Genomic DNA, 26,696 nt, shown 5'->3' with positions numbered 1-26,696 from the left:
ACTCTGAACAAATAAACCTCATGCGGACACAGCCATCACCGAGACCAATTCTAAAACGATTTGATTGACAAGGATGAAAGCCTTCAAAACACGGATGACGGAATCGAGTTTATAGGAAACGGATCCGTAATCGCATAGTACAGGTGGAAATTAGATGCTTTGCATATACAGTACTAAGGATTCAGAACTATTTCAAAGTGAAACCGAAGGCGATCTGCCAAGCCTCGAGGGGCTATGAACTGAGCAAAGGCAAAATACATCAAAAGCTCCACAAAATAACGAGAAGCCACGTCTGACTTTACTGTGTGCTCATTGTGGTGTCGATACTGGCCAAACGACCAAATATGACACGTTTCGACTGCCGGAACTTTCGAGGTTCTCGCTATCAAATACTAGCAAACAGTGGGAAATGCTACTTGGGCGGGAACTGGATGGCGGTCCACAGTTTGAAGATAGCGGCTTTATAAACCAAATAAGGAGCACCGCCTCCACCCTCCACTCAACTCAAAGTGCACCGCCATGACCCCATGCTAGGTTGCTAATCCGTCATCCGCTGACACTCTGCTCCAACAATAACACGGCCTGAAAGCAAATCGTCAGATTGATTTTTCTCTGCTCCTGCAAATCGGATCCACAGTTCTGCCTCACTTTGCTGCAAGTGCGGCGCGAGGGAAAGGCAACGGAAGAGAGTGCTGCTAGCGCTGGATGCGGCGCCGAAGCTTGAATATGAACAAACTTCATTGTTGGGCGAGCAGATCTTTGCTCCGTGCCTTCACCCCCCCCCCCCTTTATACTCTTTTTCAATGAGGTTGCCAAGGGAACACCAGAAGGAGAAAAAAATGCACCCCCCCCCCTCACCTACACAAAACAGGAGGAATACGACGGCGAGGGGGGTTGACAAAGAAGAAGATAGCGCAAGAGTGAAGTTTGTCACGAGAATAGATCAAGCCCAGTAGCCTGACTTGTGATGATGGTGTAACTAGAACAGCGACAAATTAAATGGAGTCTATCCGAGCCGGCCCTGATTTCCATTTAAATGATTGGAAGCTGGAGCTGTGGCAAGGAAGCTTTGTTTTCTCATAACCCCCCTTGAAAAGCATCACGATACTTCCCTTTGATAGCCTTTCCTACCCTATTAGTGTACCCCGGCGACATCACGCTGGCTGTGAGGATCCCCGAGATTCCCGTTTAGGACCAGGCAGTCCCCTACCGGGAGGACAAATGTCGCCTTTGTGTGCACGTTACGGACGAGGGGAAGTGGGAGCAGTCCTGGGCTTAAATGTGGTGATCTAGTTACTACGCTGCTTTGTTTGCCGCCTGGTGAGTATCTAACTGAGATCTGGACCTCTGCCCCTGACCATAACACTGCGGTGGAACACTCCCAACTGAATCGTTTTCATGACTAAAGCTGCTACAGCTCGGCAAACCCTATTGGACACTTCACAACAATGTGTTTGTGTGTTCTTCGGTGTGTTAGCTAGCCACTTCCTGATTCGTGGTGGATGATGTAAGGGTTAAGAATGGAAGAATTGTTTTTGGTTGTGGGGAGGTTTTCATGGTTGCTTCTTCCTCAACGAGCAAAAAAAGTGTTGGCAAATCAATACGCAGAGATTAATGAGAGAACCAACTGGATAAAAACTTAAGACAGTTCAAATACAATCTGACGGCTGCTTTCCAAGAAGTGTCGGCCTATTGTCCATGGGCTAGCTCGTGTACATCACGTCTCAAAATGGCTTTGTCTCACAGTCAAGTGATAATAGATCATCAGAGAAAGAGACAGGAACAAGGTCGACTTTCTCATGCTAACTATGTAACATACGTAACCTATTTAAGATCATAAAGTAGCCGTAAGCCATCTGGACTGTATCAATTCTATTTTGGCGTGTGAGAAGCAGTTCTATCACTACTCAAAGGGCAAAAAAAAAAAAATATATATATATATATATATATATATATAAATATATTTTACAGAATAATTACAGAATTCAAAAAAATGTATATATAATCTTTTTTTTTTTTTAATTCTGTAATTTGGGAATGGTTAAATCGTTCCATCGGTTCCATCGTTTAAAATGCAAATAAAATCAACTGAATTTCTCTACCAGCAGTGAAAAAAATTAATCAAAATCCATATTTGGGTTTATTTGTTCACCCTTTTGCCAGTTAGCAGAATACTTCCTGTTTCGTGGAGATTGAGATGAAATGATAGGTTTTTTTTTTCCCCTCGTAATCGTCGAAAAGCCAAAACTTGCAAAATTCCAAAGGTCCCGTAATTGTGTCTGCTCGTCCGTCCATTTCTGAGTTAGCAGGCAAAAGCGACCCTACCCCTTCATATTCTAAGGCATTGGAATGATTCCATTTTATCAGTACATCCATTCACACCTGGTAGCATCAGAACAAGTCTCCACCTGCGTCTGTAAACATGGAATCTCACTTCCCTGCTCTATAGAAACGCATACAACACAGGGTTTTTTTTTTCCCCCTGGCTCAAATCATAACGCAGTTATGTACCGTTCTAATCATTTGAGAATGCAATAATCTGAAGCTCTTCTCTTCTTCGCTGACGGTTTTCACGAACAACTCCCAACTGTTTCTGATGCGGCTGGTGTAATACCGCAAAGACCCACAAGTAGTTGGTCCAGGCTGTACTTACGATCTCGCCAGTAATCATCAAATTCATTCACTTCCGACATCATTCACAACAGCAGGAAAATGAGAATACAGAAAAACCTGAGTACATCACCTGCCAGTATTTGAGAACACCGATTTCAATATGTCAGAGCTGTTTGCGCCGAGGTGGCCTGAAATTACCGTCGCCTCCAAATTTTATATGCAGGGAAATCGCTGCAAAATCAATTCCCAGCTGACAAACCAAAATATTACAAATGTGCCTTAAAACAACAGCTTCATCGTCATTAGGACGGCACACTAGCTTGTAAGGAGAACAGCATCTCTGTCGTTGCTATGGCAACCCCATTTTTTTTTTTTTGGTGATATCGGCGGACCGGCCAGGAAACCGCTCAAGTTGCTCTACGGTTGTTCTAACACACTTGTGTTGTGTTTGTGTTGTGTGATAGCTTCGCCGAACGTCTCACTTTTTGGCATTTGCCGCATTGTTCATGAAAGATAGTTTGCATTACACCTTTAGGGGGAGCCGCGGAGCTCTCGGTCGTCTCCTCCCGCTGCTTTGGCAAACGGCAGCAGAGTACACAAGTGTATCTCATGTGCATATTGAGTAGGGCGATGCATATTAAGTTGACTCGGCGGTGTGAATGGAGGAGGTGTGACCGAGAGCCCAGGAGGAGGCCTTTCTCCCCTGAGCACACTGGTGGGGAAAAACAAAGTGTGGCAAATAAAGCGTGTCATTAGATTAGGGAGCCCAGTGTCCTGCCCTGCTCCGAGCTCCTCCGCTTTGCGCTGTTTACACTGCGGCTTGGAAGGCATCCGCACGACACGGGAGTGAGCGTAGCGAGAGGGAAAGAAAGCATCCGCAAGCGGATTTCGCCATCTGTTTTTGATTCACCTGATGGGCAATAGTCGTGTCGAAATGAGATTTGTTGAAACCTGTACATTTAAGAGTTGAGCATGATTTTTAATACGTAGCAACCGCATTGCATCCGTTTTCTGCAACGCTTGTGAGCTGGAGCCTCTCCAAGCTGACTTCAGGGTGATAGGCGGTGTACATTTCGGACTGGTCGTCATGGCAATATTTCTTCTGAATGTTTGGAATTGAATTTAATCTATTCGTTATGATTTGGACTAATCGAATTAGACAGGGATTTGAATCAATGTTGAATATAGTTGACCTTCTCAAGCACTTTTATTCTCACATCTTGGTGATGAAAAGCGTCATTTGTGTCACTCTCCACTTGATCATCGTTTTGATATTATAAAGTAAAAAACGTTGAAGCCATCATTTATGAACAATTATCATTAGAGAGTAGTGATTTTCTCGCGAAATAGAGCAGTATACAGAATTGTTTTGATCCTATTTCATAATGTACCGCAATAACTGTCACACAGTAATATTCTTGATATCATTTTAAAAATATGGAAATTCAGATAAATTGTTCAAAGTTTGTTTTGGTTGGCAGCTCTCCAATTGGCCGTTCGTTTTTATCCTTTTTTTTTGTATTCTAAGCAAAAATATACTACACTCGATGTTTCAATCGAATTTTCAGTGGGATACTCGAATACTAAAATATTAATTATCTGCAGCCTTACATTCAACCCCCCCCCCCCCAATGTATTTTGCATTTTTATTGTTTAAGAAAATTGTTGCTTCAGGTCTCTGGGTTTAACTGGAAAAAAAAAAAAAAAATCCCCAAATTACTCCTGAAATGAAGTCATTGATTAGCAAAACTACACCTCAAAGAAATAAAAGTTTCGAGCCTTGCATATATTCATTCTTAAATTTGCTCCTCCTCATTTACTTTCACTTTGAGAGCAGGGCGGCGGCGTGTCATCTACTGCACATTCGGGTCGGCGCGCAGACGTCTCTGTCCCGACCCGTGGGAGTGGCCACCTCGAGCGAGCCAGTAGTTGTGTGTTTTGTCTGGGCCGCGGCTTATTCTCCATGCATTCCAGCCCTCTTCGTGTGGTCGACTGCGGGGGAGGGGGGGGGCGGGGGAACAAATCAACGTCCATTCCGCTCGGCCCTCTCGTGGGCTCCCTAAATACGCGCCCTACCTTCTCCATATCCAGCTGAGGCGCGCGGAGGCACCTGCCAAACAGCTGTCACACCAAACCCCGCTTGGCTCAAACATGCACTTGCATGCGCGAAATATCCTTTGACATTCTGTCATTGGCTCCTCCATCAACACCCCCCCCCCGCCCCCCAGTTTGCAGGCTTTTCTCTTTTTTTTTTTTTTGTTTATCTTTACCTTGGATTTGTCAGGATTTCGAAGTTCGCCATTTTTAACACGAGTCACAGCAACTGCCTGTGTTGGAAAATTCTGAAAATGTCTGCTTGGCTTATGATTAGGCAATGTTATTGTCTGCGTTTTTTTTTTTTTTTATTTCACTTTTTTCGCCTTCTCGAAGTGGTAAAATATGCCAGCTACATTTTCTAAAATCAAACTCCACAATGGTAACTTTTTCAGGAGGCCGCACTGAAAAGAAAAAAAAAAATGTAAAGCCTTAAAAAAAAAAAAAAAAAAACTTTTTCTTGTACAATGAAGACTCATACTTAAGTCATAATTTTTTTTCTCTCTAAATGTTACAGCTTTTTTGTCATAAGATTCAATGTTACCACTTATAAGATTATGAATTTTGACTCATTTAACTAAAAAAAAACCAACTTTATTTGTGTAAAATTATTCATGTAGGATTCCTATATAACATGCTTCATTGCAATTACAGCCTTATTCCGTGCTAAATTTAACATTCCCAGTTCATTCTCGTGGTATATATTTTGTCATATTTCATGAGCAGTAGCAGTATTTATTTGTAAACTGACATATAACAAGGCAAGTACCAATCAAAATTTTGTTGGATGATGGCTGGACTCCAGTATAGTCACCACTTTTATTGATCATTTGCCATCAAATGATATCAGAACTGCTCAAAAACCAGCACTTATACAGTCAACTTTCTGACCCGTTCTGGGTCTGAAAGTGTAAATACGCAAGTTGGACGCGCAGCCCTGGCACGTCATGACATGTCAGCTTTGCCATCTGCTCAAAATCAAAAGGAAGCTTTGAAGAGGGAAGCCCCGCGATTCCCCGTCATCATTAGATGATCTCTAACTACGTGATCCAACGTCATTAAAAAGTCTCCTGCAGACAACTCATTTATATGACACACGTCTCATCGACAGAACCACGGTAGGCGATGACACACGCAATCTGCTGCAAGCAACATATTTTACAGTGGATATAAAAAGTGTTCACACCCCTGTCCGAATGCTAGATTTTTGTCATATAAAAAAATGAGACTAAGATATATCAATCCCACATTTCGTCAAAATCATTTCGAGAGGTTAAGTAGTTAAGTAATCTGAGTTCATGCGGTTGCATAAATGCGCACACCCTCTTAAAACTGGGGATGTAGCTGTGTTCAGAACCAATCTCATTCATCCTCTTGTTAAATAGGAGTAAGCACACACCTGCCAGCATTTAAAGTACGACTGGTCAAATAAACTTCAGATATTCTAGCAGGCTTTTCCTGCCTTTTTTTTTTTGTTTGTTTGTTTTGCTTTCAAGCAGAAGCCCCGATGGCTTTGTGCAACACTGACTTGAAATCGAAAGTGCCCTTATTCCTGCCACCAGTCTTTTCCCACTTTCTTGTGGCACCCATTAATCACACAAAACAAACTCTAAACTTGGCCAGGGTATAAATATAATATTTCCTCAAAAGAGTGGCGGCGAGGCTTTTTCTTTCCCAATTAGACGCATTCCTCAAACAGACAAAATCGGTAGTAATCGTAATTATCACAGCATCAAACCCTGCTAATTTAATAATTTTTAAACCATAACAGCAGCACTGACGCACAAATAATACTGTATCCCCAAAATGTTCTTTTAAGATTATTCAAAAAGTGATTAAAAAAAAAAAAAAAAAACATCCCCTGGTTGATTATTTGCAGAAGTATTCAGCTGTTTCCTATTATTTATCGTATGCTTTTTTTTTTCTTTTTCTCGCCATTTAAGAAAAAGTAACCACAACCGTTGGCTTTTCCACCACCATCATCCCTTGCTGAGGTGTGGAGAATTCCTTCCAACGATTCCAAAGGTGCATGGCGTCATGACAAAGGGGGCCGCGGAGGAACTCCACATATATTCCCTTTGGCCGCAACACACACATTCTGCCACGTCAAATACAAAGCGTGAAACAGACGGAGATGGAAAAAAAAAGAAAGCGGGAAAGAAAAGAAGTGGAGGAGGGTGGAAGGGAGACGTGGGGGGTGTTAGGCAGTGACTGTGCTGCCAATCAAAGCCGTCCCAGAGGAGGTTGCCGGACCAACAACACATTCGGGGCGTGAGTCACCCGTTTTACACAGTCACTCCAAAATTCTTCATTCGACATCATTTCGATTTGTCCGCTTTCGTTTGTGCACTACATTACAAATGGTCATAAAACTTCACGAAAGAAAGGAGCCATTATGTTTGAAACTTTTCTTAACATTTCTCCTCACTGAGTAAAATGTAGTCCAAAATCTTTACTTCAAAATAAATATATAATTAAATGTATAATTAAAACATTATTTTGTCCGCTAGAAAGCATTTTTAATGTTGGCTAATGCAACATGCAACAATATGTTATAGTTTCCATCTAAAAATATGTAAACATATTGTCCAAAATCTTTCAAATAAAGTGTTGGGAAAAACAAAACCTCTTAAAAATGTCTGTCCAGTGAAAAGCAAGTTTAAAGTCGTGTAATGTAAATCCAATATGAATCCAAATCCAAATGATATCAAACAAAATATGCTGTCCAAATTCTTAAAAAAAATAAAAATAAAAAAAAACATTTATAAGTGAGCAGATTTTCAATTTCTTACTGCAATGACTGTTGTATCGTTCTAGTCCATACTCTGCTTGATAAAAAAATACGTTGAGAAAAAAACAAAAACATACAAAATAAAATATCAGTAAATTGTTATGAGAATAATGTATGCAATTGAAAACATATTTTAAGTTAGCTTAAACCTACCAAATGCTACAATTTTTGTTGAAAAATCATATCAAAAGATGTCATCCCAAATCTTTAAAAACAGGACAGAGAGAGTATTGATGGACGGACAGATACAATGTGAGTAAATAAAAAAATTATTATGCAACATATATGTCCAGTGCAAAGCATGTAAAACTGAAAAACTGCGAAAAAAAAAAAAAAAAAAAAAAGAAGAACTTTAGATAAAACGAAAAATTACACATGCTACATGCAAATATCCCAATGCATAATACACAAACAAATTATATCAGGAATCATTGGGACTTTAGGCTAATATTAATAACGACAATAATAATACTATACAAAAATACACTATTCAAATGTTAGTAAGAAATCATGGGACAAGGCAACTATTGCAAAAGAAAACATATCGATGGTATATTTTCTAGCTGCGAGGTATGTTCCAGTCAATGTGTGGCATGTCAATAGTTTACAGTTTGCCTCACCTGAGGGCTCTTCTGTGCTGCTGGCTGCTGTCGTAGGCGGTGTAACTGGAATCTCTGCTCCCCGCCGCCACGCGCACGCACACGCACACACAAACACACACGCACACAAGGATCAGTGCCCTCATACTGTGCGAATAAGAAGTTCAAAACAGATTGCAAAAGTTAAAGTGTTTGACTCATATCGCTCTCTCCCTATATATGAACTTAACCGTACTCAATAAGTTCGTGATAGCCATGCACTGCTAATTTGGTACGAACTGTCTTTCGCCTCTGAATTGTGTGGCATTCATCATTTAGGAATTACAGACAATTCATGCAGAGTAACTCAAATTTCAGAGGCACATTTGACGGTGACGTATTTTTTGTATTATTTGTGATGATGTAATTACATGCGGGTTCGGGATTGGCTGAAATAGAGATGACCGTAGCTGCACCAAAACATGCATGGCGCTTGGAGGTTTCTGCAATTAAACTTAATTTTTTGAAAGGTTTTACCTAGAAATTCTTAGAAAAATACACTGATGGCGTGATGGGCAGTCTGCAAGTAGGCGTGGCTTTATTCTTGTGGAAATGGAGCTTGACGGCTTTTGCGTTTCAATTCTTCGTGCTCTACTTTCACAGAAAGCGGAGCCCAATTTTGCTATCAGCGCAAGGCTAGCGCTGCTCGTGTTAACGCATTTGGCAGACCAATTTGCCAAACACTCATTGTTATTAAGGTTTTTCAATAATCCCACTGGGCGGTACAACTATGGGGGGCACGCGGACATTTGGGGGACGACTCTCCAAGTGCCCATTTCACGGCGCAGATGTGCTTGCGCCATGTCCAAAGTGTATTTTGTGACTCGTGTGCCGCATTTAAAGGGAATGAAAGGAGCCACTTTGATTGGCTATGACTGTAGTCAGTTGTGAGCACTCCTCAGAGACGCAGCCCTCCCGCTTGCAGATCCGCCCGCCTGCACTCACCTGTGAAAATACCAACATCGGGTCTAACCCGTTTCCACGCAAACTTATGCCATGCGCCACACAGGATTTATGCCGGTCATGAAAATAGAGCCTTACAGATGTAACTCTGATTTTTCTTATCTGTAAAGGAGCTGCATGCTGGAGAAGATAGGAAGAGGAAGAAAAGGACGCAGCTGTGAAACCGCAGCCATCAAAGTGTGAAGGAAGAGAAAGAGTAGCAAAGCAGCTGCGCGCTGGTAAACATAGCCTTGATTTTTATCAGACATGAATGTGATGATTCAACTTGTAGATATGTGGGTTACTCTGGAACATATTTTTCAGTTGATTACTTGATAAAAGCGACGTTTTTTTGTTACATTTGGAGGAAGTTATAGTTTCACATTAAAATGTCTTTTTTTCTCTGGGAAAAACTCTTGCCATAAACAATTTTATGTTTTTTTGGGGTGAGGGGAAAAAAGTCAATAATTTTTTAATTTTTGCGGAAAACAGGGTTCATTTTACAGGAAGGAAATCTTTTTTTCCTTTTTGTTAATTAAAATAAAGTCATAATATTGGAAGCAAAGTAAAAATGTACATTTTTAAATCTCTTTTTTTTTGCATGTATTTTTAAACCAAAACTATATTTTCCAAAGCAAATACATTTAGATAATAAAACTGTGATCATCTAGTAAAATTGTGTAGTATAACAGAAAAAAATCTTAATTTTAGAATTTTCGCAAACCAATGTTAACTTGTTCATATTTTTAAGTCTGGGGAAAACAAATGTTTCCAGACTTGATTTGCAAAGAAATTAAGTTTTAAAAAAAAAGAATTAAAAAAATGGTAAGATCGTGAGGAAAACAGCAGTAAAATCCACCCGTTTTTGTCCATCTCAGGGGGCAGCCATTTTGCCGCTTGCTGTCGACTGAAAATGACATCACAGTTGCTCAGGGCTCAGCTAACGACCAATCATGGCTCAGCTTCATAAAACAGCTGAACCGTGATTGGTTGTTACCTGAGCCCTGAGTAACTGTGATGTCATTTTCAGTCAACAGAAGTGACAAAATGGCCACCCATGAGATGGCTGAAACTAGGTGGATTTTGCTGCTTAACTGTTTTCCCGTACAAGTCATATTTTTAAAAAATAAACAGTCATTTTACCTTGCATTATGTTTATTTTGAATGAATTTTTGATCAAGAAAAATATTTCAGAAGAAACAATTGTAATTTTATAGAAATAAAGAATTTGTTTGCAAATATTACAAAAACATAAATTGTATTTAACGTGAATTAAGTAATCTAAGGAAAAATGGTTACGAAAAATGTCTTAATTTGACGAGACTAAACCTGGAAATATTTGACGAAGAACTTTTTTTTTTCTTGTGAAAGCCATCATTTGAAGGGGCTAATCATTAATTTATGTGTTTTTGCCATGTTTGATATCAACAGGATTTTTGACTCCACCTCTTAAAAATAATATTTTTGAAAATATCATTCCTATAACTTTTTTCCTTGCCATTTTTCTTTTCATTTCTTTTCTTTTCATTTTGGCACTAATTCCCCTCAGTAGATTTACAACATCCAAATATGAACGATAATTGATATGCGCATTTGAGCGCGTGTCACATTTCCTGTTTTCCAGTCACCTCACATTCTAGTCTGCATTTTTTGCTGTGCCGCTCCCTGGCAAGAACACAAATGAATGTTGTAATAAAGACCGTTTCCACGTACTTATGCAGGGTGCAATGGGCGAGCGGCTCTGCTGGTAGCCTTTAGCGCAGCGGTTGCACGTGATACCGGTCACGCCGTCTTTACAGGGACATTGTCCTGTGGTTTGGTTACAGGTTTTGCCGGCGGCACCCACGGGATGGCAATCGCATGCTGTGAAGGACACAGGAAGAAAAGGAGAGGCACAGTGAGTGGTCGCACACACGTGAGGGATGACATAATAAGAGAGTGCAATTGGGTGATGGTGGGGGGAGAGAGTGGAACAGGTGGAGGTGTGCACACAGCAGAAAGGTGCACTCAATTAGTGGAAAACTGAACCGCAGCCGTTGTACAATACATGATGTCACTGCTGTGACAAATATTAGTAATACCTTCAAGATTAGCAAAGATTGATTGTGGAACTATTTTCAACTACATCAGCAACCTTGGGTCAGACAGCTTTGAAAATGTAAAGAATTCTTCATATGGTGAATTCTATTTGTCCCTTCGAACAATTATGGCAAAAAAAATTTTCAAGGGAAAAGTCTTTTTGAAATAAAGGTGTAGTATTATAATATTATTCATGGGTTTTTGGTCAGGGGAGGTGTGGGTTATAAAAATAACATATTTATTTCAGAAAATATTCCCCCCCACAAAGATTCTTTTTTGTTTAAAGAAAAAAGTGGTGGACCATTGGATGCGTAATATTTTTTTCTGAAAAAAATAAAAACACAAATAAATAATCATAATTTGACCCAAAAAAGCTTTGATTTCTGTTGGGAATGTCATCATTTTACATCAGTAAAGTTGTATTTTTTCTGAGAAAAGTGTTGGTATTCCCCCTCAAAAATACGAATTTTCTAAAGGAGGAGTAATAATTTTACAGTGATACAATCAACATTTTTTCTGTGGAATGTGTTGTAATATTGGATGCATAAAGTAAAATTACACCCCCCCATTTATTTTTCTGAGATGAAAATAATAGTAGTAACATTACCCCTAAAATATATTTTTGAGTGCAATGGGTAACAATAAATTATCATTTCCCCCTATATGAATCAGTAATAAGGACAAAATTACTCGGTAATATTGTTTTTAAAGTTGCAATTTAAAGTAAGTCATATTTTTCTGTGCAAAAAAAGCCACATCACCAAAAACAAAGTGGATTTTCTTAGAGAAAAATGATCATTTCCAGAAATAAATCGACAAAAAAAACTAATTTTCTTAAAAATGTGGTCTTTTTTCTTTTCACACAAATTTTACACAGTCATTTTACACAAATAGTCACATTCCACTAAGAAAACAAGTTTGCAGTCGTACGACAAGAGCTAAGCATTCTAGTCTTCTTACAAGCAGCCGAGATCTGAAATGAATTTCCTTCATTGGGCAGAGTTTGTTTGAATGAGTGCAGCCTTCTTCCCAAAAGGATCCAACAACCAAGGACAAACCTAATTGCCTGTTTGTGATTAAGGTGGGCCTTTTCAACGCCACTCACACTTCCTCACTGACTGACTGACTGGGGGGTCTTTGGAAGCGCATGCGCTTGGTGAATGTAATCATTTTCCAAATGTTGTGCATTAAGTCCAACACTTTGATTTATGCAAGCGAGTGTTGAGTCATGCTTGTCAGTAACTTGTTGGCGTGCTTCAAGTGACATATTCCGCGAAAGATCTCCTTATCCGTCAACCATCACCTCATCTATCATTCCTGCATTTTACCCGTTTAACCCACGCAAATATTGTCATCAAATGCTCACTGCCATCATCCGTCAATCGTTTTAGATTTACACTTGTGGGAAATATACTGTACTTTCTGGACTATAAGACGCTACTTTTTTCCCGCTCTTTGAAATCTGTGACTTTTAATTTGACGCCCTTTATTTATGAATTTCTATTGACGAGATTCAAGCCGTCGATAGATTTACACAAAGTGTTGTCATATCTGACCAATGCAATTACCAAACACATCATTATTCACGTCATTAATGAGCATAGGGAATGAGTGCCATAAATACATCTATCTCTGCAATCCATCTCTGTTGTTTATTTGGCGACTGACTCCCACTTCTGACACAATTTGGTCACACATGAAGGTCTTAAGATTGCTGTTTCTAAAGCGAGTTTGACAATTGAAGCAAATAAGCTACGTATTGGAAAGACAGATATCTATTTTATTGGACAGCTAACACCACCGACCTTCACTTTTATCTCTAGTGCATGTTTCCTGTGATTCAGCTCCTGTTACCGATCTTATCTCCACCCCTGTGTGGCTACTTGTTCTGTTCACACGTCTTATCAACTTCATTAGTCTTCTTGTACCTATTAGCGTTTTTATCAGGCCAATCTGTCAATCTTCTATCCTCGCTGGGTTGTCTACCTTGGCGAGGGGAGGAACAACACGCACGCTCACGGTTTTGCAAAGCAGCGTGGATGCCCGCCCAGCACATCTTCAGGCCTGTAAATTCAGAAAAATGTCAGCCGATCATGAGGCACTGCAGGGCCAAGCGCATTCCTACTTGGGAGTTTTATGTTTCGTTATGGTTCTAGCTTAAAGGACCTCGGTTTGGTTGAGGCCAAAGTCCACTTCCCCTGATGGACGCTTGACAAATGAAATGACTCTCTGTTGTAGGGCTGTTCGATTTTGCCTAATAAGAAAATCCAGATTATTTTCTCTCAAACCTGATTTTACAATTACGATTTTTTGTAAAATAAAAAATAATGAAAAATGAAGTATTTTGAATGTCTTTTATTTAAACTGAATTTTTCTTTCTTTGAACTCAAAATGCCAGTCAATTTAACTTAATACACACAGAACAATCCATTGGGATTAACAGCATTTTACTTACACTATAGATTTCAGATCTGTTCTTAATTAAACCAATAATGAAAGAAGAATGTGCCTACGCCATCTGAAACGAAAACATCAACATGAGAGAAGGTAGACAGTCAAGTCTGTAAACGGAACAGTCTGTCAGCAAGTCATTTTGCCAACCAGCTAGTGACTAGCCTTTCACCTTTCTCCCTGGTCTTACTTAAACATAAATCAATGATGAGTGCAAAGCCGTCACTCAATAATACAATGCACTGTCAAGCTTAAGTACGGATGCACCGGCTTGCCAGAGGTCCGTTGTAGAGGAGGAAAAAAAAGGGACGACTTTCAGACATTCAGTTACTTGCTCACGGGTTGTATTGTACATGCGGGGGCACACACTACACTACAGATCTATTTTTCCCCGATTTATTAACTAAACGCTCACTTGCCTGAGTAAATAGCAGAATCGCCGGTAGCCATGGATGTTGTCGTTGTTTCGGACTGCGCGCTCGCGGGAGGAAGCGGAAATGCAGAGGAAGCTACGATGGCTTAGATGCACCAAAAATAACAAAATCGAACGTGCCGATTTGAGCGTTTTTAAGATCGTTTTATCCAGAAAATTCGGTTACGGTTCAAAATCGCTTAATCGAGCAGCCCTACTCTGTTGCATGACAAATTGAAAGACTCTCTGGCAGGCACCTTTTGGACAAACGACCAACGTACTTGGGGGATGTTGTGCGAGCCTTTCTACTTTAAGTGCGCGTCCACTTAGCGCTTAAGTGGTTGTGTGCTCAGCTTCATGGCCACTCCAGATGGATTAGTCAGATCTCATATCCAATACTTGGCCTGTATTGCTCTCCTAACAAAGACAAAATGATCAGACTTGAACGTTCAGATGACTGTCACTGATCTTGACGGGGAGAAGCCACAAGAAATGAATTAAATGATCTTTCTTTGTTTCCACTTATAAAAGAGCACCGTAAACTCGCCAGGTAGAGATTAGATAGCCATTGTTTTCTCTATTGTTTTCACCAAAATTAGCCACTTTGAAAAATTTTGTGTGTGGTCATGTGACTGCCTGGCTCTGTTTGATTGGACAAATTCAGTAAAACGTCCCAAGTAATAAACAAATAAATAAATAAAAAAAAATAGAAAAAGTAGCTAGTGGAAATGTAGCTCAGTGTAACAGAGTAAAAATGTTTTTAGAAATTAAATCTGAATTTGCATCAAATGTGTCTTATGCTGCATGTGATTTTGCTTAAAAAAACATCTGTTTGTCTTTGAAAATATGCATTATTCCTCTGCTTTCCCATGTATTGCCATTGGAGGTTTTCAACTTTGCCACCCTAGAATGGACTGTGCTCTACTTCCATTGTTTGTTGCTGACAAACTGATGAAAATAATACGTGTAGATTTGTTCACACTCTTGGCCAGCGAATGTAAAGAAGTATACATGTTTGGAGTGTGAGCTGCTGCTCTTGTTCTCGCATAATGACCTCCGATGGGAATGAGTGATGCTCCTAAGAGTTCATAAATAAACGAACCTCTCAGTTGCTGTCACCGCCCGGGGGAGCGGACACACATTACTTGCTGCGAGGCACACTCAACTATGCTGACATAAAGACAACCCATAAAAGGTGTTGGACGGGTGTTAGCGCTGATTTCAACTTTGCGTGTATGTGTGTGTACGCGCGAGAGAGACACACCCCATCTGTGATTCGGTTGTTTGATTTGGCCACCAAATGAACAGTCTAGGCATCTGTTGCCGTCTCAGGCTAATTAGCACACATCCACCCATTTGAAGCCTATGTTGGTGTAATCGAATGTCAGCATAACTTGGAGAATGTTATTTTTTGGATTACACATGACTGCACAGGTGGGAGGTCCGAACATCTCTGGATCATTACACATATTTGATGGAACAAAATGAGATGACTACTTCATTGAAGTCTGGAATATACTGTATACGTTATCCGTCAGTAGTAGTACATCCAGCCATCCATTTAGGCTTGCTATAGGTAATGTAGCAGCTCTATCTATCTATCTATCTATCTATCTATCTATCTATCTATCTATCTATCTATCTATCTATCTATCTATCTATTCATCTATTCATCTATCCATCTATCCATCTATCCATCTATCCATCTATCCATCCATCCATCCATCCATCCATCCATCCATCCAGGTAGCTATCCAGCTAGCTAGCTAGCGATCTAGCTATCTAGCTATCCAGCTAGCTATCCAGCTATCTAGCTATCTAGCTAGCTATCTGTCAATCTAGCTCGTCCATCCATCCATCGCTAGATAGGTCGTAATTTAGTTTAATGATCTAATATTATATCATTAACTAATGTTAAAAAAAAAATACTTAAATGGGTGAAATTACTGTTATTTTTAAAGCTCCATATAAGGGAGGAAAAAACATTGTGTATTGTTACATTAGTAGTCCAATAATAACATGCCTAGTCCATTCAATTTGTTATGGCTTCTAAAATTATTTCTTGTCTTTCTTGAGAGGAAAAAAAAATCAAATACATTGTATTTTTTTCAGATGATTTAGTGTGTATCAGAATTTTAGGTTTGCCATTGTTCATTATAGTTGTTTTTTCATTTCATTTTGACTTTTTTTTTTTTTTAATTCAGTGGGTTCTAATGAGTTTTTAGAGTGGTTTGTTAGTTTTTATTACCGGTAGTTTCTGTATGAGTTTTAGTTTGCTTTTAATATACGGAGTATTTGTCAAGTGCAAAATTAAAATAAAAGATCGCTAAGTATAGTGTAATAAAATAAATTAAACTACAATTTTCAAATGACGGATTGACCTTCCTTCGTCTGTATAAACATACAGCAATACTGAAATAAACACATTGAAAATGAACACAGAAAGCTCATATATAATATTAACTGACAATGACAAAAATGAAGGACACTTTCACTATAATTAGACGTAATTAGTTTTAGTTAGTTTAGTAAATATATGTTGTAAGATGAAGATCTACATAATGCAATCCACCTATAGATGACACAAGAGATCCAAACTTGCTGATGTATGTTACCAGCTGCACTTTTTACAGCGTTTGAGGCTCTGCTTTGACGCTCCCTACATGAGTCACTCATGCAAAGTCGCATTAGTCATGTGTTCATATGCGAGCACAAGCAGCTCTGGACGTGCTTATAGCAATGATAAACATTTGTGTTTGCTTTCATTTTTGTTGACCGGGAACCATAACAAACAAAAGCGTGTTTCTTTTGTGCTGGTCCAAATGTGGTGTGCCGGATAAAGAAAATGAAATTGCTCTGTCATTATTGGAATTGTGTTGGAAGGAATATTTGCTTTCTGCAAAAAAAAAAAATTGAATGTCTCCATCATCTGTGGTGGTTCAAAATGTGGTTTTACGGTATAGACTTAATGGCTAAAACGTTTATTTGACTTTTTTTTGTTTGTTCTTTATGAGCAGTTAACTCGCGATGTGAGCTGTGGGCTCATTAGAAGCTGACATTAAAGCAAGAGCATGTAATAATTTCACTTTAAAATTACGGCTTAACATTTATTTTTAATGGCTTACCATGGTGACCCTAAAATACAGTCAAACCCTCGACATACTTTGGGTTTGGCATTTTGAATGGGGGGTTGTTTGTTTTTTTCGGATTTTTTTTCCCCTCAATTTCCCCCCAATTTTTTCTTAGAAAACTAGCATTTATTGAATATTTTTTTTGGGTTAAAAAAACCCACACACCCCTACAACTCGCCAAAGCGCAACATTTGTATGCGGATTTTCGCTTTTTTTTTTTTTTTTAATGGAATATGGAGCCCGTAGGATCGTAGCCAAACTACAGCTGGCAACTCATCAAAACTATTTGCAGAAATTCCAAAGAAATTCCTGCGCGACGCAACTGAATAGTTGTGTGGCATTGACATTGAAGCACAAAAGAACACAAAACATCTCTGCGCATCAATAGTGCAAATTCTGAACTTCCAGGCCAAGCTTTTGGCAGAGGCCTGTCTGAGGTCTGTCACTGTCGACGTGTTTATTTACTCACTTCCTGTCGAGTGATATGGGACAACGTGGGCTTAAGCTGTCGGCTCACGGCCGATATTTCCACGTGGGCCCGTCTTTCGGACGCGTGAGCATCCATTTTTTGGAGACTTGTTAGCGTAGGGATTATACTGCTGTTATTTTTTACCCGCGGCAACAGGAAAGGTGCGAAAACTCACTTTTGACCCTTATTAGCCCGGCTGAGGCTTGATGGCGTTAGGCAGCGAGCGCACCTGCGCGGAGGGCGTGTTCGCACCACCTCCGCCGCCCTCCATTCCTTCCTATCTTTCACCCTCACGACTGACCTCCCGCTCGCTGCGTCGATCACTTCACACCTCGCCCGTGTTTGCTTTGGTTGTCCTGTCATCCCTTCGTCTCCCCTCGAATTAAGGCAAATAACTCAGTGTCAAAAGAGGGAACACCCACTCCACCGCCCTCGCTCCGCCATCCCCGCAGACCTCCAACTCATCTCCGCTGACAGAGGAAGATGGGGGCCAGACAAGGCTCAGGAATGCTGAGACACTGCGCTTCCTCCCCCATTTCCTGTCATTAATCTACAACTCCAGAGGAGTAAGGCCCCAAACAGCGGGGCGCGGACCGGTACCGGTCCGTCAGACATCTGGCATATAATCGTTTTGGATTTTTCATTATAGTTGGTTTTCATTTCGTTTTTCTAAAAATAATTTTAATTTGTGTTTTGTTTTTTGTTTTTTTGTGTGTGTGGTGTGGTGCGCTATGAGATTTGTTTTCTGCCTTGTTCTCAAGAACAGTTGGTAAACAATGCTCGAGAGGGCGGATTCAATGTACTCCCCCTCCCCGAGGAATCAAGTGGCGATAAAGTGGGACAGCGTACCCTTGCAGGCTTTCCTGTGCGAGATAGGTTTGGACAGGTCCCGGTAGTAGCCCTCCTTGCAGTAGTGGCAATGGCGTCCGGCCGTGTTGTGGCGGCAGTTGAGGCACACGCCTCCGCTCTTCCTCCCCGACAGCTTGTACAGCTCCATGTTGAAGCGGCAGCGGCGGGCGTGCAGGTTGCAGTTACAGGCTGCGGAAATCAAAAAGGCAATGAGTGACTGTCATCCAACTTAAGAGGTGCAGTTGCTTGATTATAGCTGGATCCAAAATTAACTGCAATGAAATAAAAAACACAATACACCACAAGACAAAACAACACTGGTCTAATAGGACCCACTTGATTAATTTGTCGATATTAGCGCTTTTAAAATAGCCACTAATGGGCTGATATTAATTTGCAGATTTTTTTTTTTCTGTCTTTTATTCAACACATTAACTCATTACAACATAAGACAAAGGAAATGACATTCAAATACCCCGCCCAAAAAAAGCAAAAAATTGGACAAGTGTTTCTCTCTGTTGTAACATTAAATACTAAATGGCAAGGTAATATAAAACAGTCAAATGCTGCTATGCCTTTAATGAATATCTTAATTGTTGAACAATGGACAGGGACAAAAAAGGCAATATTTTCTTCATCTTTTTTAAAATGTATTATTAATTAGCCGATTAATAAATCATTGTAATTTTGTTCTGCCAAATACATGAAGCGGTAGCAGCCTAAAAAAAAATATCTCTTGGTCCCAACTATGTACACACCTTAAAATGCATTGAATTGAATTATTATTATTATTATTATTATTTTGCAATTTACTTCAGACCCATATATAGAGGGGAAAAAAAAGAGAGAACGGCACTATACACATCATAACACAACATAAAAAAAACACATTACAATAAGTGTCGTTTAACTTAATTTAACAGTTTTTTTACAACTCAATTTGAAGCCATTTAAATCCGAAAGAGAAACAAAAAGACAACCAAGACACATGCAACATTAGACAGCATGAAATAAAGACAGTAAAATAAATGTAATTATTTTTTTTTTCACAATTTATTTGGAACCACAAAGTTAGAAAAATAAATAAATGTACAACCTAATGATATCCAATACAGTAACTGAATAAAATATTTTATTTTTACATCCTATTTTTAATCTTTACCTCACTTGGCCTCATTTTGGTCACAAGTGAGTTATTTTTATTTATTTTTTTTACGTGAGTTTTATTATGAGCACTGCCTTCATGTATCTACACTCCGAATATTGATGTTGTTGCTTCAGTCGATATGCAGCACTCGATGCAGAAATCAAAGGTCCTACTTGGCCAAAACATCATATAAAAAACATACCTTCTCAAATATTAAATGAACTTCTGATATGTCACCACGTGCTTGCCATAAAATCTGCTGCAGTGGTTTTTGCCGTAGGATCACATTACAGTGGTGCGAGATATGAGTACCCCGACTTATGACTTTTTGAAAATACAAGCTCCTTTTGCGCAGTGATGTATGGAGGAAGTGAACTATAAGTAGAACTATGACAAAATGTGAACAATTATTCCGAAAAAGAGGCTTCAAGCTGTTTTATGCCACTCCCAATTGAAGTTTACTGTCAAACTAAACATAAAACAAAAATTACACATTTGGTATTTAAAAAAACCCAACAACTGCCTAAAAGCCCCACAAGCGGAATGCCAACATACAGTGTAAAACAGCAATGACATGCTAAAGAGATTAGCATCTATGTTGTATTTTGGAACTCTTTGAGCAATGGAAATTTGAACTTAAATTGACATATATTATCACAGTGCTCACGAATATTCGTTATCCTATGCAAACATACACTATTGCAGCTTATTCAGTTGAGAATAGTGACAGTATGAATTCAGACAAACAAAGATGAGCCACACTCTTCTTCATTTGTCTGTATGACTGCATTGTATCGCCCCCCGGTGGCCAAGGTGGCACACCAGAAGGAGCAGCAACATTAATTGAATTGAAGCATTAAATCATGATTCACAAACTGTTTCATTCTATTGCATTCGATTTAGTTACGCAATTATTACAAAACATTTTTATAGAACACAATCTTAAACGATGCTATTTGTATCAGATTGTGTTATTTTTTCTTTTAAAAATACATTACAACAATTTTGTTTTTTTGTGAGATAGAACAGATTAATTTAACAAATTAATTTCCATTCATATCAACTGGGAAAGAGAATTTGCACATTTTTTTTGAGTTACTATTTGTCATTAAACCCCAATAATGCACCCCTCGGTTTGGGTTCTCTTTTTGTTTTTTTTGTAAAAATAAATAAATAAATAAATAAAAATAAAAAAAAATAAAAATGAAAGTGTGTTATTCACTGAATTTTACAGTAATTAAAAATTTAGGCCGCAACGCAAAACAATGCATAACACCAAAGGTAAATTTCCTTTAAGACAAATATTTCCACAAGCAGAATTTGTGGTTATATAAACACGTCACAATCGTTCGCATTGCAGTACGTGACTACAAAACCTTCTCCAGTCACTTTTTTGGACTCAAACAAGACAGCCCTAATCCGCACAGGCCCTGAGACAACACAGTCCTAATGTTTGGACATCTTTGAGGTAATCTGTAACACGGTGTTGAAAAGAATCGAACATCCAAGACGGCCGCGTTCCCTCGGTAAGACGCAGCTGGCGAAAATCACCGCTGAACCTGTCTGCAGGTGATCACCGTGCGCGGATCAGACTCGTACCCGCAGACATGTCTTTGTTGCAACACTGTTTCACGCCAACACATCATCAGCGAGGATGACACGCTCGGCTTGGGAGACATGTTCCTTCTTGAAAAGAACAACCACATGCTTACTTCCAGAAGATCGTTCATTCATTTTCGACCACAGCCTGGATTGGTCGGCAGTTCCTCACAGAGTCATCACTGTTGACTTTTGCGCCGTCGATGTGGAGGCGATTCCCGCAATGAATTATGGCGACATTTATATTGAATTATTTTCCACCCATTTCATTTTATTTCAACCATACAATTTTTAGAATTCATTTATGTGGATTTCTTCAAATCAACATAAAACTGTGAATTTCGAAAGTAATGAAATTGAATCCGTTCAACTGTATGAATATAGTTTAAATACAGAAGGCTGTGGATTAGCATGGATTTAGTTCAAATAAAATAAACAACACATTCCATCGACTACAGCTGTTCTGGATATATTGTTGTCCATTGTTACACAAAAGAGACTGTTGTCTGTTGACCAATCGAAAAAACTGCAGTGTCTAGCTCCACCCATTAGTGTAATTCTGAGATTGGTTGTCTTCACAGTGACATTGTTATTTTTGGCATGAACAAAGGTGTATTAAGTGTTCAAACCACTGGAGACATTACATCAACGTAGCATATTAAATACATCCAATTATGTCTTCATCGGTAAGACGGCGGGAGACCCACTTATTCAGTTGCCGGCAGCGTAATGATGCAATCAATTCCGCACCCAACGGTACTGTATAGAATCAACCCTAACACATAACATTCATCCATATTTGTAATTGAAAAGACTAATATTTGAAAAATCCTCTCATACATGTCAAGTGTCGTTTGGTATTTGATTTGAATTCAACCTTATTTACAAGTGGTTTAATGTGCTGAACTCATTCACTGCCAAGGACATATGTATTTGTCTTTTCACTGTCCTGACATTCAATCCCAGGAACGTCATCATATTTTTTTCAATTTTTCCAAACGTTAGGGTAAAAGACGGTCTGAAAATGTCTGGCAGTAAATGAGTTAATCGAATATTGACACAATAAGCAAGGAGATCGCATATGTGTATAGTGTTTGACACATTTATTAGACCACCTGTCATAAAGAGAGCATTTAACCCCCGTATAGGTACAAAAAAGCATTGATTTTGAGTCATAACATTTAAGTGCATGAAATCCTAAAATCAAACCAAATAGAATCATTATATATATATATATATATATATATATATATGTATATATATATATATATATATATATAATGTTTTTTTGTTTTTTTTTACTAATTTTGCTAGTCATAGAAAGATGTAACGGAGAGAAACCGGTCACTTTTCAAAGTAAAATATTTTTCAGCCTCAAATAATAAATAAACCAGAAGTACAGTAAGGATATTTTTTTTTTTTTCCAGCTTTACGGCCCACTGAGGTCCAAAGTGGCCCACGGCCCAGTACCGGTCCGCGGCCGTGGATGGGAACCACTGATCAACATGCAGCTAGCCCTGATTCCTTTAGCACACATAAAATGGAATTAGCTCAACGATGGTTTTCAACAGCTCCTTCAACACGCTCTGCAACTAATTGAAAGGACTACAAAAACAAAGCAAACAAACAAAAACCTGGAACAATTTTCACTGCCGAGTGGCGAATTTTACGGGAATCTGATATGTATATTACATAGCTTCTATTTGCTCGCGAGTCCTCAGGAAACATGTTTTTGCCGGGAAAAAGCTGGCTAATGAGCGTCTTTCCCAGCCTCTGCGAAGTGACCTCAGTTTCGGAGTGGCCTTGCCTCTCCGGTAATTAGAGGGCCATTCAAGCCACAGAGCCGGAGGTTGAGGTTAAGCTCATCACACCCGCGATAACACCGCTAATTTAGTGACTTTGGTCGCAGCCGCAAATTGTTCTAAAGACGCAAAGTGACACTTTTACTGCATGTCTGCAAACTGGCTTCACTCAAATATGTAAACTAACAGGCCATTTGTTGTCTTTTAGATCATAAAAAAAAAAAAAGCATGTTAAAGAAGCAGCTAGTCAGTGAAGATGCTAGTGCTAACACAACATGAGAGTTGTCTCGGCTGTTCCAATATTATACTGTAATTGACGAGGATATGTTTCCTTTTTTAATTCATTTTGAATTCATATTAACATATATTGTTGGTCGTAAACGAATTGCATGTATACTTCCAAATACACGTAATAGTGAAGCTATGATTTTGAACTACACTGCAATTGTTTCTTAAATATTTCAACCGTGCACATTCTTGCTCAAGATGGAACTTAACACACAACTGCAACAAATTTTAGCGGAATAATTGTGATTTATTTATTTATTCACCCAAACATTCAAATTGTAATTAGTTTATTTATCGGCCATTCCATCGAATTGGTTACATTTACAAGAAATAAAATGAATAGACGCATGACGATTTCATCTGTAAAATGCTTTTTTTTTTTAATTAAGCAAAGTGTCCTGCACATTGATCTTACTGCATATTTAATAAATACAATTTAAAATATAAATTTAAACTATTTTGAACACTGGAAATAATAATAATCATTTGTAAAAAAACTGACAGTTTTTTTCTAAAATTAGACTTCAACACAAAATATAATCATTTGAATTCTTCAGAGATGTTACATTTTTAATTACATGTGTTGATTTTTATCCCAATTACGCATCAAATTTGTTGATAACTTTTGTAAAATATTGGCCCACTCCTTTTACCTAAATCATTTATTTTGTTTGTTTGTTTTTATTTTTATTTTTTGAATCACTGTAATGTTCTCAGTGTCAACATACTATTAGTATAAATGCATGCCATGTGGTTATATTTTATGTTTGCTAATTCTACGCTAAAGACTCACTGCTGATGCTATTAGTGCTGTTACACAAATGAGGAGTTTCAGCAAAAAAATACAAACAAATGGGCAAAAAACACAAAAAACTTAAGCTGCTTGAAATGGATATTGTCAGATTGACAGTTGAAAAATATACAACTACACAAATATAAAATATACAAATATACAAAAATATACAATAGACAGAGAATGCACCTGTTGTGTCAAAAAATTTAGTAGGATTCAATTTTGTAAAGTAAAGCGTCATAAATTCTACAAATAAGACATATTTTGTTGTAGATATAAAAGGGTTTATTTATCTCCGTTTTAAAAATAAATTCTCATATATGAATGAATACAAGAAGTCATAAAGAATATTCATCAACTTGGCCCAGTAACCAAATAATCTTTGCCGACATGTGCGCTACTCTTTATTTAGTTCTCATTTTCTTTATTTCATCATTTAAAGCCCTCATGTTTGATTAGACTTAAGCAATACCCCCCAATGTGCAATCTTTCTGTCAGCGGGTGATTAAAAAAATGTAGTCTGACGATGATGAGAGGGAAAAGAGATTGCCATGGAGCATTATTGAAAACAAAAAATTGGGGTTTTACAGTGGCTCGTTGTTGTGTGGAGTCATTAAAACTCTGCAAACATAGGCATCATTATGCTGCAATCGCGGACTGTAAATAATTAGTCGCAAAGTAAATTACAAGCGCCTCATCTTGTAGACATTTCTTCAGACGCAGCACTCCAAATGAACATGCCATTTTAGCTGAGTTCTGCATTAATTAAGGTCTAATATGAATGATGAAACATTCACTTGAACAGAGCAGATTATTTGGCAACATAATTGCTTTTCCCAAAGGCATATGATTATTATTCCATTCAGCCTGTTTTTCATTTATATTTTCATTTACTTTGGACTTGTGTCCCCCCCCCAAAAAAAAACATAATAAATGCATTTTTAAGGATTTTTCATTGTTTTTAAATAGCTATAACAGTTACAATTGACATAAGAGTTGTCACCAATTCAGGTTTACAAAAATGTATTTTAGATAAGATGATGATGGTAGAATATGTGCAAATCAGTGACTGTCTTAGTGTGGTATGTGAAAACATGACTGAAATAAATACAAATACAATTTATAAAAAATACAATCAAATGTCTTCGAATGATGCTTGTCGCTAGACAAATTGTTTTTTCAAACCCAGTTACAGTACATTTTTAAGTACAGTTCAGTTGTATTGAAATTGTCAGTAAAATACAATACATTTGAATTTAATGTTTGAGAACTGTTTATTTTCAAACATAATTCCAGTACAATTTTCACTCAATTTTAAAATGCAATAAATTTTAATTTGATAGTTTATATATATATATATATATTTTTTTTTTTTTTTTTTTTTTTTTTGGGGGGGGTGGAAAACGTCACCCCTGTCTGTCTTAATTATTCGAACGTGACTTGCAACTCTTTTGTCAATACAAAGCTATATAAACTGAATGAACGTCGCTATTAACACTGGGCAAATTAATTTGATGCTCTCTCCACAATACGGCAAGCCCGTGCATTATATGATCCGTGTGTTCCCTCCGCTCTATCGCCATGTGGCGGGCTAATCAGGTCTCCTTCTATCCAGCCAAAGCCACACAGAGGCACCACAACAAAGGAGGGCCTAATGGCCTCCAATTTCCCGCATTAGTGCCCATTTAATGGCTGACCTGCCCTCTCGTTAGGCGGCGCGGCATGGGAGCACACACGCACACACGCACACACACACACTTACACACAGCCTCAGGCCCACTTCCACCCCACTCTGAGTCACATAATAGTCCTGCCTGTGATCAGCGGTGCAACCACTTGCTGAGTAATCACACCGCTTTTGTGGAGAATAGCGTCAAGGTGTGACAGGTTAAAGCAGGCCGAAAGTCTCCGTCGTGCCCATCTGCTTTTTAGTCTCCTGGGGAGTGAATTCCGAGATGAAGCGCGTGCGGTCTTGTAATGTAAAGGAGTATAAGTACGTCACCGTACTTTTGTAGAATTTTCATGTAGCTGTACTAAGGCTAAACCGAATTCAAATGGACATTGCGATGTAGTCAAATGCAGTTTTGAAATCGTAAAGATTCAAATTTGCGGGGAGAAAAATATTTTTTATTTATTTATGTTTATAGTCTCTATAGATGTTGCAAGTTCAGTGCTTTGACTTTGACTTTCACTGTTTCATAAAACATGAAAAGTTGAAGTAATAAAGCCACAGACTGGTTTGCATTATTGTTGTAATCAGATTTCGGACTTATATTCACACCGCACTTGTTTGGCAGAATTTTGTGAAGTTTTCATAGAGAACGCTTAAGAGTCTGCAAGTCCAAATAACAATTCTAATTGTAGTAGAAAAATAATATCAGTTCATGGTTCATTAATAAATCCGATATTGTTTATGGTAATACTGATTAATTTTTTGCTTGTGTTCGTTAAAAAAAGACATGGGACGACACCCTTGAAAAAATAATGACAGGATGGCTAAATTGCAATCTGAATATAGACGGGGGTGGTGGGCTCACAAATAGATTGCAGTATTCTAAATTCTATAATTTGTTCAGCGCTAATCTGTATCCAACATTG

At 38.5% G+C, this 26,696-nt stretch overlaps 2 protein-coding genes across 2 annotated transcripts in view; one reads left to right on the top strand and one right to left on the bottom strand.

Moving 5' to 3' along the window:
• The window catches only part of LOC147146261 (netrin-1-like), a 54,104-nt gene that overhangs the window by 6,127 nt on the left and 21,281 nt on the right, over window positions 1-26,696 (bottom strand). Inside the window, exons 3-5 of the mRNA XM_086033366.1 lie at window positions 18,470-18,658; window positions 10,792-10,941; window positions 8,119-8,172 (exon numbers count right to left, since the gene is read on the bottom strand). Of these exons, the coding sequence (XP_085889492.1) occupies window positions 8,119-8,172; window positions 10,792-10,941; window positions 18,470-18,658 (393 nt within the window). The remainder of the gene's footprint in view (window positions 1-8,118; window positions 8,173-10,791; window positions 10,942-18,469; window positions 18,659-26,696) is intronic.
• Window positions 9,239-26,696, top strand: part of pik3r5 (phosphoinositide-3-kinase, regulatory subunit 5) — a 61,797-nt gene continuing 44,339 nt past the window's right edge. The window contains exons 1-2 of the mRNA XM_086033365.1: window positions 9,239-9,317; window positions 10,905-10,975. The gene's annotated coding sequence lies outside the window, so the exon portion shown is untranslated. The remainder of the gene's footprint in view (window positions 9,318-10,904; window positions 10,976-26,696) is intronic.

Source organism: Filicampus tigris, chromosome 6, assembly GCF_054856515.1.
Source record: "Filicampus tigris isolate MCC_2025a chromosome 6, RoL_Ftig_1.0, whole genome shotgun sequence".
NCBI lineage: Eukaryota > Metazoa > Chordata > Actinopteri > Syngnathiformes > Syngnathidae > Filicampus > Filicampus tigris.
This window is presented reverse-complemented; position numbering and strand designations above follow the sequence as displayed.